The sequence below is a fragment of the Leptodactylus fuscus genome, chromosome 5 (genome assembly GCF_031893055.1).
Source record: "Leptodactylus fuscus isolate aLepFus1 chromosome 5, aLepFus1.hap2, whole genome shotgun sequence".
Classification (NCBI taxonomy): domain Eukaryota; kingdom Metazoa; phylum Chordata; class Amphibia; order Anura; family Leptodactylidae; genus Leptodactylus; species Leptodactylus fuscus.
Window position 1 is genome coordinate 43,931,760 of NC_134269.1, and position 12,245 is coordinate 43,944,004.

The 12,245-nt window shown below is 42.8% G+C and overlaps 1 protein-coding gene across 3 annotated transcripts in view; it reads right to left on the reverse strand.

The window, feature by feature from the left end:
• LOC142202747 (substance-P receptor) overlaps nucleotides 1–12,245 on the reverse strand; it is a 163,683-nt gene that overhangs the window by 79,951 nt on the left and 71,487 nt on the right. For all 3 annotated transcript variants that reach the window (XM_075273048.1, XM_075273047.1, XM_075273046.1), the window contains exon 2: nucleotides 4,550–4,747. In XM_075273048.1, the coding sequence (XP_075129149.1) occupies nucleotides 4,550–4,747 (198 nt within the window). The remainder of the gene's footprint in view (nucleotides 1–4,549; nucleotides 4,748–12,245) is intronic.

The following is a 12,245-nucleotide window of genomic DNA, read 5'->3' on the forward strand; positions in this document are numbered from 1 at the left end:
GCTGCCTTGATGCAGTGCTCCAAGCTGGGAGCAAACTTTTCTTTCTTTTCTCACTCTTTTCCTCTATATCTTCAAAAATCCTGTAACAAGCAATCTAGCACTATGAATTTAGCAACTATAAATCGAATGGAAGACCCTGTGGAGTATTTTGTTCCTTTTGTTTTCCATTGTAAAGCATGGACTCAAGACCTGGTTCAGCTGGTTTCCACATGTGCCTGTTACCATCCCCCCAGCTAGGACAGCATGGCTCACCATGCGGCATGGAGGAAAACCTACATGGAAGTGTGGACTTCTTCAAGGAGATGATTTTTGGCATCTATTGCTGATGTGTGAAGATGCTACAGCTGACTGGTATTTCTTTCTTTCTATTACTGTGGACACGTGGGACTCTGCTACAGCCTGGGAACCTACCATCACCCACCTACCCCAGGAGTTATGGAAGCTTGGCAAGAGAGCAGCACCATGTATACCTGGATGGCTTCAGACTTCTTTGGGGAAGTAGAACACAGTGGTAAGAAGGAAGGAGGAGGAGGGCTTGTGATGAAGGACATTTGGGGCATTTTCTTTTGTGGTTAAAAGGACAATAGTGCTGATACAAGATACCGAACTATCAGCTGTGAGCAGGAGATCTCACCACCTACCAAGAACTACCACATGTTATCATGATAGCTGCATATGTCCCCCACCTCTGCAAAAAAATTCTGCTTGTTATATCTACATGCTGTGACCCCCCTCCTCGTGTCCTCCAACCAAGTCGGCTGTATTATTATTATTATTATTATTATTAACATCACTCCGCACAGAGAACTAAATGATCCTGCAGTGTGTCTGTGTTTCTTTCTTTTTTAGTTGCTATGATTCCTAGGATTTCTCTATCTGCCATGAGCTTCTATGTGTTTCTCTCTTGTTATATACTACTGTACCATCTATGAAACTGTATCACTGAAATTTCCCCATTGTGGGACTATTAAAGGAATATCTTATCTTATCTTATCTTATCTTATATAATAAAGCTTTATCCTAGTGAACAGAGAGACCAGGTCCTTTAGCCCAGTATGATTTAGACTGCTTTATATAAGAAAGCAGCACTTATTCCACCCCCCCCCCCCTCTATCTCACAGCAGGGAGCTAGGTGATGTGTATGTGATGTGTATGTGTGGTGCAGACACAGGCTGGCTCCGTACACTCAGCCCCCCCCTCTCTCCCCCCACACAGCAGGGAGCTACGTCATGTGGCTCCCTCAGCAATGAGCAGGGGGCCAGGTGCTAGTGTCCATAATGAAGTGAATAAAGTAAGATAGTGGACAAACAAAGCAGTTTTGCTGAAGCAGTGTATTTATGAAAAGTCTTAAATCCACATTAACAAGCAGTATAGATAGTAATCATTGTGATACCACCCCTTTAAATTAGCCATCACCCCCCTAAACCGCTTTGACGCCCCCCAATCTTCTCTGTGCCCATTACTGCCCCCCTATAGGCCTCCAGCGCCCACAAGGGGGCGTTATCGCCCACTTTGAGAAAGACTGTTCTACACAGTGGTGCAACTAGGAAGGGCGGGGCCCCAAGGTGAACATTTGACATGGGGCCACCCCCCGAATGAGCCTTACCCCCCCATACCAACTCCCCCCTCTTACTCCCCGGCCAACCCCACCCAAAGACCACAACTGACTGGGACATCACAAAGTAGGCCTGAAGCCTTCTGGAGTGTAGGAGAGGTAAATAACAGTGTTTTTTTACTTTCCCTTACCTCTCCTAGCCCTCTGATCATTATACTCGGGGGTATGACTATAATGATACTGGGGTTTGCAGGCCCATGGCCTCACTTATTGATCCTGGCTCCTGCTCACAGCCACCTCCACAGAAGGGGAAGCGCCAGCAGCTGTGAGCCAGGATCGGTAAGTAAAGAGGGCATATTAAACAAATTCTGTAGTGGTAGACCTCCTAATGTCCCGGGTCCTATGGCAGCCGCAACCGCTGCTATGCCAGTAATTATGCCCCTGATTCTACATATATTCATATGAAATATGACTTGTACTTGTTCCATAGCCAGATCATGGACCCTCAGACTTGTCTTTTGGTGGGCCTGAAGTACTTCAGTCTGATACTAGTTAGCTAATAGCCCTTTAACTATGGCTTTTAGGGAACGTTCCACAAAATCTATACGGCTACATGGATTGTATTGTATTGAGCAGCATTCAGCATTAAAAATCCAGGGAGCCGTAAACATTTACTTTAAAATCAATTCCCAACGCTATTGCCATATTTATTGGCCAGCATAACGTATTACGGTTATTCTCCAGAAATATAGCCGTACGTGGCGGGTGACAAACAGATGGGAAGGAAACTTAATTTATTGCTTTAATATCTCAGCGCAATAAGCAAAGCTGCCTCTCAATGAGACATTAGTAAAGATGCATGCTTGGACAAGATTCCTCCATGAACAGGCATAGACTGAGAGGTTAGTCGATAATAGCAGATAAGGGTATTGTGGCAGACTTATTAAAACTCACCAATGTGAGCGGATCTCTGCATTTTTTTTATTCTCAAGCAGAAGACCTGCAGTCTATAATAGTGAGGCTTGACAAATACAGCCAAACGAAGACATAAGAGCAGGACGTCAAGAAGAAAATGCCCCAGGTACTGACTTTATATACCTGCGATGTGAAGTAGTTACAGTATTAACTCTTTAGTGATCAACCAATTGTGAGCTTTTACAACCAAGACTTTTTTGTCCTCTGCTTTTAAGGACACTAGATGTACCCCATTTTAATCAATGGCGTCAGCCGGGCTTTGTATATGACCGCTATTATAGCGGTCCATTTGTCCATTGTCCTGTTCGTCCTAAGGACCAGAACACTGGACATCTAGCATTAGTGTGAACCTAGAGTAAGAAAAAAATTGGAATTTTTCTACAACGTGTTATTAAAATTTTAATAGCAACCTTTTCACAAAGACTTGGACATTCTTACATAATACACTACAGTCCTGATATGGTTCAGTGTATTATACCTGTCACTATATGGAAAATAGGCTTTTGTACATGGCGGACCTGGAAGCCATGGTTAGGCCTTCAGATGCCATGTCAACCTATCTGCATTCTGTGATGGAGTGACAGATGGAGCCAGGCACCGACTCGACCTGCCAAGGGAAACACAGCTGTACCGGCAACATCGTAATGTACACAAAATGTGTAGACATAAGAAACTTAACTCTGACACTGTAAGGCCTGGTTCACATCTACTTTTCTGTCTGCAAGTTCCGTGCGGAGACCATACGGAAAGAACACGGACCCTATTATAGTCTATGGGGTCTGTGTTCTTTCACTGCACACCGCTTGTCAATGCGTTCGGTAGTCCGTTCGGGAGGGTCCCCATGCAGACTCCCCAATGGTATACCAAACGCTAATGTGAACCAGGCCTTAGAATAGATATTTGGTGCACACATCAAAAACCCTAAAATTTATGGCACAACATAAGCAGACATTAATAATCCCAGACAGCAGACGAATGTATGGTACGACAGAAATATATGGCGAATGAAGTACATTGTCAGAAATTTATACATTTACACCATTTTAAAGTTGGTGAACTTTTGCACAAAAAGTCTGCAATATCCATAAACATCATCAAATTAGAAACTTAAGACCACGCACATTCGGTGGCATGTTTTTCAAAGGTGTCAAGCCTGTCATATGTTCCTGTTCTTTCTGGTGCACGCTGTTCGTCAATATGTCACACTATGAATTTTGGTGTAAACGTAGACAGAAAAGTGTCCGATTTCTGTTGATAAACATGCCCCATTGTGTTATTATTGAGAGCTCCATCTAGTGGTGGCTGCAAACAGGCTGAAATTTACCATATAACTATGTCTATGCAGATTTGAAGGTCTGTATTACACAAAGTTCTGACCACTACAGACATACATTAAGAAATTTATCATAATAAGCCACAAAAGCCATTGAGCAGTCAAGTTAAGTTTTATAGCTTCTGTATGATCAATTAGATTATTATTTTGGTCAGTTTTTGAAACATTTGGTGTGGATCATTTTAGTAGAGCCAATGACCACAACTGATCCCCTCCCCTAGAATAACGTAGGCTCAGTTCACATCTGCTTTCGGTATTCCATTTGGGGATTCTGCTTGGGGACCCCCTGAACGGAATACTGAATGCATTGACAAGCGGTGATCAATGAAAGCACACAGACCCCATAGACTATAATGGAGTCCGTGTGTTTTCCATGTGGCATCTGCATGGAACATGCAAAGAGAGAAAAGTACTTCATGAACTACTTTGCATGACTCGTGCGGACACTGTACGTAAAATACATGGACCTCATTATAGTCTGTGGGGTCCGAGTGCTTTCATTGCTCACCGCTTGTCAATGCATTCAGTATCCAGTTTGGGGTGCCCCCAGGCAGAATCCTCGAAGGGAAAACGAACGCAGATGTTAACCGGACCTCAAATGTTATGGCACCAGCTTGATAGTTGGCATACTCCTTTTGTGTACTGGATACATTTAAAGGTTAAAAAATTGAAATTTTCACACTCACATTTTTTCATATTTCCGATTCAGCTCATAGCCCGGCCAGTCCAAGTAGCAGACCTCTCGCCCCTGCATATAGTCCACATCTGCATAATAGCCCAGTGGAAAGGCCATACAAAAGGAGAAGCCCCAGATGACACAGATGACAATTTTAGTGGCAGTAGCAGAAAGTCTTGGCTTGAGTGGATGAATTATAGCCATATACCTAGGAAAAAATACAGAGATAGGTAAGATGAAGTGCTCCTTATTGCATTATGTATTGCTGGCAGATGCTATTTCAATAAAAGCAGATTGCTCGGCTCAGCTGGACATCTGGAACAGCCGCACTTCACAGCACGTGAGCTCGTGTGCACCTTACTGTAGCTGCTAAGGATTGTTTCTTGCTACGAACAGGTGTGCAATCTCCTAAATTCTCTATCCGCAGACAAAATTAGGTAATGTTTACACTTGAAAATAGTCCAAGGAGCAAACATTTCATCATGGTTCAGTATTCATTGGCGTACAGCCATTTCTTCATCTAAACCACTTGCAAATTAAGGAATTTGGAGTTTGCATATAGGAATTTACCTATGAAATGAATGTATAATAGTTTACTGTCTTCACGTAGTCAAAGGGGTTATCTGGTGCCTAACATCGAGGGGCTATCCTTAGGATAGGCCATCAATATTAGATCTGCGGGACTACGACATGTGAGACCCTGCAGATCACTGGGACCAAGATGGCGCAGCTCTCGGTACGCTTTACATGCCGCGAGTCACGCTACTCACTCACCACAGGCACAAATCAAGGTGCCAAGGCGACATAGATTTTATTAGGGTGAGTTAAGATTTTTTTGCCGGGGTCTAACAACAATATCTGCACAGAGTTTATATGTTTTCCCCGTGTTTCTGCGGGTACCCTCCTACACTCCAAAGACATATTGATAGGGAATGTAGATGCATTAGAATGTGAGCACTATATGGGACAATGACTGACAATATCTGTAATGTGGCATATGATGGTGCTATATAAGTATATTATAAATAGATATAAGTATAAAATAGATGTTATGGGTGAGTATAGCTCCATTGTATATATTGACTGGTACTATATTGGGTTGTGAGGCAGTTTATGTAGTCTGCTTCTTACAATATACTCTCATTGAGTTGAGACATTGGTAGGTGATAGTCTTCCTTTAGGTTGTATCTATCTTATTTTCCAGTGTGCTACGATTTTCTCATTGATCCATCTATATGTATTTTAATTGATTATCACTATTATTACCCATTGAGTTTTTGTAGGTATGTAGTGTTATAAGAGTCTCCCGGTTATGTATAGCTTTGGCACTGGTTATATGTTCAGTAGCTACTAATATGGACCAATCACCCAACCCATAGCCTGCTCAAACTACTAACAATTTGCCTAGTTGCACCAATGCGCACTGGCTCTATAGTTGATGACAGCCATGTTGAACTACGTGTCTGCAGATCTGATGATCCCGACATAAAGATAGAATCAGGTAGTGGCAAACTGAGATTCCCCTGGGCAATCAGACTGGGGTTAGTGGCATCATCCATTTAGCAGTAATGTCACTAACTCCGTGGGTCAGTCAACCAGTTAAACAGAGGTACAAATCAGTCAATGGTGGGAGGTGGAAGTAGACTAATAGACGTCCTCAACTAACCACCAGGCATTTGGCATACTTGGCACAGGAAACAAAGTTTGGTAGAGGATAGGGAAAATTTGGTGAATTTAATCCTTTTGATGGTTCATAGCATTATCATGGTCTGCGTTTATTGTGTGGAGAATCCTAGAATATCCCTTGCCAGCAAAAAGAGCCAGTCATGCCATTAGATTGGCAGGAATATATCACTTGAAGCTCCTGGGGCCCCTACCTACCTAGTGCATATTTTATGTAGCATAGGGACCATTGGGGCCACCTTATGGTCCAGGGCCTGGTAGTAGGTGTGTAACTATAGGGTGTGCAGAGGTAGCAATTGCTATTGGACTCTGGAGCCTCAGGGGGTAAAAAGGCATCTCTACAATAAAAGAAGACTCTTGTGTCATAGATAGCACAAGGTAAGTGGGGGATGCCATTATATATTTTGCATTGGGGTCCAGGAGCTTCAAGTTATGCGTCTGCCTGGTAGTGACTGTTACTGATGCAACCTTTACCGCTACACCCCTTCCACTAAGAGTAGAAATTCTGATGTTATTTTTAGTATTTTTCAAGATGAAGACATAAAACACAATAATACACATGTAACACATATAACACAATGCATTAATGTCCAGGTTAAAGCGGAAACATACTATTACTGCCTATTACAACTATAAATAAATGACGCGAACCCTTATGTGATAATATAAGGGATACATTCCTTTATGATGGCGTATTAGCCCCTGACTGTTCTTACCGGCTGATATAGAATGAAAAATTCATTAAAATTCATGACATGACTTCTATACCCATCATCTCAATTAATAATGGGTAATTATGTAAATTGGATTAACTGGAAATCCTTTATAAAGCTCGGAACACAACGTCCATAAATAAACACCGACAAAGCTCGGCTAGCATTACACCCAATGGACTCACGCGCTGGTAAAAGAGCAGCAAACGGTTTGGAACGAGGGACGTTCCACCTTAGAGCTTACACTGAAATAATGGAAAGGACTCACAAACAAAACCCTGAAAGGAACAGCAAGCAACTTTGATGATAAAAGAAAGTGAGGCAGAAAATGTTATTGTTCAGATTATACACAATGTAATAATGAATTATGTCCACAGGTGGTAAAAATAGATTATATCTTACAAAAGGTCTAAAATTCTACATGCAGGTAAACTACAATGTGTGAATAATTTAGTAAACTGCAGAAAAAGTTCAAATAAAATCACAAACATATTATGTCTGTATCAGTAGTAAAAGTAGTAATGCCCCGTTCACACGAGGAGCGGATTGGCGTATTTTGGTCCTGATTCTAACGTGGGAAGCCGCATCAGAATAGGGCTAAAATGCACCTGCCACGACTGTCGCGGCTTCCTGCTCCGGAGTAGGCCCTAAATGAATGGACCCAGTCCAGAGGGTGCTGCCACGAGGTGGAATCCGGGGCTGAATCAGCCACAGGATCCTCCTGAAGAAAGGGCAGCTAGCGGTCTACATAGACCTCTATTGTGAGGGGGCGGATTATGACGAAGATTCAGTACCAAAATCCGCCCCCTCTTGCCCTGTGTGAATGAGCCTTTAATAGTTTACTTAGTTTGCGGACATTGGATTCCACTGTAAGGATGTCTGTGGCTAAGGCCCCACGGGACATCCGGCAATAAAGCGCTGCGGGGGTGGGGAAAAACCTTTTCAAAAACTTTCAAAAACACATGTTTCAATGGATCTTCAGTTGATGACCTATGACCTATCCTAATCATAGGATATCAATTAACAAAGCCCAGAATAACCCTTTAACCCTTCCTCCATGAGAGTGAGAAATATGTTGTGGACTACCACCAATTTCGGGCCCCAATTGGGACTCGTTTTTTTCTATGCGTCTGTAGTTTATAATGCACTAATGTCTTTATGGAATCCTCTAGGGAACAAAAGCTAAAACAACGATGACTTTAAGTCATGTCCATCTATTCGGTCTCTAGGGACATCCTTAGTTTATCCTTAGTTTTATGACATACCAACTCAGGAGCAAACCCTCTTCGTTTTTCACTTAATCGCTTCATTTTCCAGCAATTGCCTTTTTAATCTAAAGCTTTCTATCGCAGTGAGATAGAAGGGACATAAAAAGCCATTTAAAGGCAGACACCTGATAGCAATCATTAAAGGGATGAGGTTGGCTTTGTGTTTAATCGAGGACAATGCAGAAGAATGAAGGGAGAAAGCTGAAGCTGTCAAAGAGCTCTTGAGTTTACTTGAAAAATGAATCCATTTAGGGTCAGGATGCATTGTGTTTCTGGTCTGGTCCAATGCGCAATATCATAATCTGAAGAATGTAGTTGATCCTTATATATATAGATACAGTCATCAGGTTCTATGTAACTGGTCAGCAACAATGTATATGATCCAAATGTCAACTGCTCTACTAACACTATAAGCATGGAAGGATACGCGTAACACGGCAAAGTCTGATTTCGACCTATGAGATTAAGGGCTCCTTCACACGGGGGCGGTGGGGCAGATTTTGGCACTGAGAGTGATGCGGAGAGAAGCGTCACTCTCGGGTCAAAACCCGCCTGCCACGACCGTCGCGGTCATAGCTTCCCCCTCTGGAGTCGGCTCAAATGAACGGGCTGGCTCCGGAGGTTGCAGGCAGAAGCCGTGGCCCAGCAAGCCGCGGAATCTGCCTGAAGAAAGGGCAGCTCGTTCTTTTTTCCGCTAGCGGCAACATGCAGCTAGTGGAAAAACGAACGCTAGTGGTCTCCATAGACCACCATTGCCCCCGCCTCCTTGCCCCCGTGTGAACTAGCCCTAACATTATATGGGGAAAAGATACCAAACATATCTTATAAGTATTTCCAAAATAACCGTCTACTCTAGAAACAAGCAAACCTCTAAATTACTATCCATCCCACAACCAACTAGACTCGTTACATACGTTTCATCAATAGACACCCACAACTTATTGGCTGCCCTTCAAATCAATGTTACTTTCACCAGAAATCAGATTCTGTATCACCAAAAATTAAAATACTTTCCAACCTCATAAACACCTTTTCTTTTATCCAAGGTAAGTATCACTGCCGCAATGTTTCACAGACCATATAGTCAGCATTAAGAACTCTTAAAGAAAGTCCTAATCCTGAACCATGACTCTTGGACAGTTGTTGCATCATATCATTCAGTAAAAGAAAGTCAACCCAAAGGTGATATAGTATAAGAAGTTTTCAATATTAGGTACCTTGTAGATTTACATTAAAAACATACCCAGACTCAACCAATCTAGCTAAATTTGTAGACGTCCATATTTATCAAGAACAAAGACATGGTAACAACTCTAGAAAAGAGGAAATGTAAGAAAGGAAACATCTGCAGTGACGACAGCGCATGAAGTACTACATTTCACCATCAACTTGGGGGACTTCACCAGTGAGGTCCTTGATAGTTGAAGAAGCACTGGTCTATTGTATTGTGATGAATGGGATAATATATAAGAACCCCTTGCCTGTCAGCTTCTCACCAGCCACTTTATTAGGTACACCATGCTAGTAACGGGTTGGACCCCCTTTTGCCTTCAGAACTGCCTCAATTCTTCGTGGCATAGATTCAACAAGGTGCTGGAAGCATTCCTCAGAGATTTTGGTCCATATTGACATGATGGCATCACACAGTTACCGCAGATTTGTCGGCTGCACATCCATGATGCGAATCTCCCGTTCCACCACATCCCAAAGATGCTCTATTGGATTGAGATCTGGTGACTGTGGAGGCCATTGGAGTACAGTGAACTCATTGTCATGTTCAAGAAACCAGTCTGAGATGATTCCAGCTTTATGACATGGCGCATTATCCTGCTGAAAGTAGCCATCAGATGTTGGGTACATTGTGGTCATAAAGGGATGGACATGGTCAGCAACAATACTCAGGTAGGCTTTGGCGTTGCAACAATGCTCAATTGGTACCAAGGGGCCCAAAGAGTGCCAAGAAAATATTCCCCACACCATGACACCACCACCACCAGCCTGAACCGTTGATACAAGGCAGGATGGATCCATGCTTTCATGTTGTTGACGCCAAATTCTGACCCTACCATCCGAATGTCGCAGCAGAAATCGAGACTCATCAGACCAGGCAACGTTTTTCCAATCTTCAATTGTCCAATTTCGATGAGCTTGTGCAAATTGTAGCCTCAGTTTCCTGTTCTTAGCTGAAAGGAGTGGCACCCGGTGTGGTCTTCTGCTGCTGTAGCCCATCTGCCTCAAAGTTCGACGTACTGTGCGTTCAGAGATGCTCTTCTGGCTACCTTGGTTGTAACGGGTGGCTATTTGAGTCACTGTTGCCTTTCTATCAGCTCGAACCAGTCTGGCCATTCTCCTCTGACCTCTGGCATCAACAACGCATTTCCGCCCACAGAACTGCCGCTCACTGGATGTTTTTTCTTTTTCGGACCATTCTCTGTAAACCCTAGAGATGGTTGTGCGTGAAAATCCCAGTAGATCAGCAGTTTCTGAAATACTCAGACCAGCCCTTCTGGCACCAACAACCATGCCACGTTCAAAGGCACTCAAATCACCTTTCTTCCCCATACTGATGCTCGGTTTGAACTGCAGGAGATTGTCTTGACCATGTCTACATGCCTAAATGCACTGAGTTGCCGCCATGTGATTGGCTGATTAGAAATTAAGTGTTAACGAGCAGTTGGACAGGTGTACCTAATAAAGTGGCCGGTGAGTGTATATATATATTAAGGTGACAGGGAGAGAGGAGGAGCCAGTCAGGAGCCAGGTTCTGTCCTAACTCACTACAAACTGATGAGAGTCCAGTCTGAACTGTTGCCATTACTGTGCTGTGTTGACCGTGTGGCTGAAGCAAGCCACATGTACATTTAGGGATTTCGTTTTGTACATTTAGTTAGTAGCTCACACGAGCAGGATTTCTGTTATTGTTCTTCCTGAAGTTAAGGCTTATTTTGTTTTGCCGTTTTTGCAAAATAAATGTACAGGGTAAAACCTGTTTGTACGTGAATTTTTTCGTCTGTCTCCGACTGTCTGGGTCCGCTGCTGCTACTTTTGAGCCTTTCCTCCCACAATGTATTTATATTTATATAGGGTTCATGAACAATTCTATCCAATATAAGAATTCAGTTGTCATGGTCTATACTCTAGGTTCTAAACCGGTGGCATGTGTACACCAAGGGACACTTGTCTCTGGGGCAAACACAAACTGTGCTCATGGCTATCTTTTCCTAGGCATTATAGTGCATGGTCATACCCTTGGGGTGCTTTGATGTAAGACCATAATGAGGATGCATCCCCTAGTCACCCATTTACAAATACCTTTGGGATCATTATAGGCTGTGGATATAACAAACGGTCATGGGCGGACTGGCTTCAAACACATGCTTTAAGATTTAAGTGGCCATAAAAGTGTCCTTCCAGTAAAACAGATGAAAATAGATGACCTGCTTAGCACATCACTTCATGGCATTAAGACGTCTAAGACAAAGTCACTGTATGAAACAAACACAGTTGGAATCTAAAGAGCGTATGTGACATTTGGGAGCCAAGTCTTACTGTTACTATTGGAACCTTATACTTAGCGCAGAATGACAATTGCTCTAAGAATGGTAGAATTCCCAGATAGGATTAGATCTCCTCTCAAGAGGAAGTGTCACCAGGGGAACGAGACTCACTTTACGTTCCAACATATAAAGAGCCTGGAGGCAGCAGTAACACCGGAGAACCTGCAATATTTGCATTTATAGTAGAATAATTTGTAGGGTTCATTATATCTATGCAGTAGAAGGCAATAAAACCCTGGCCCAATTCCTATTACTGCGGGGTTTCCATTGTGTATCAGGTATGGCTTTTGTCCTTTATAATGTAATATACAATGTTATGGATTTTTCACATATGAAGGTAGCACACAAACTGTGTGCGACTTTATAATATGGAGCCTATCAGCTTTCTGTCATGTGCATGAGACTAGGATTGAGCTGATCTTAAAATTTCAGGATCCGATTTTTGATCATTTTCCAGCCAATCCCGATGGTGAAATTTGCTCGAT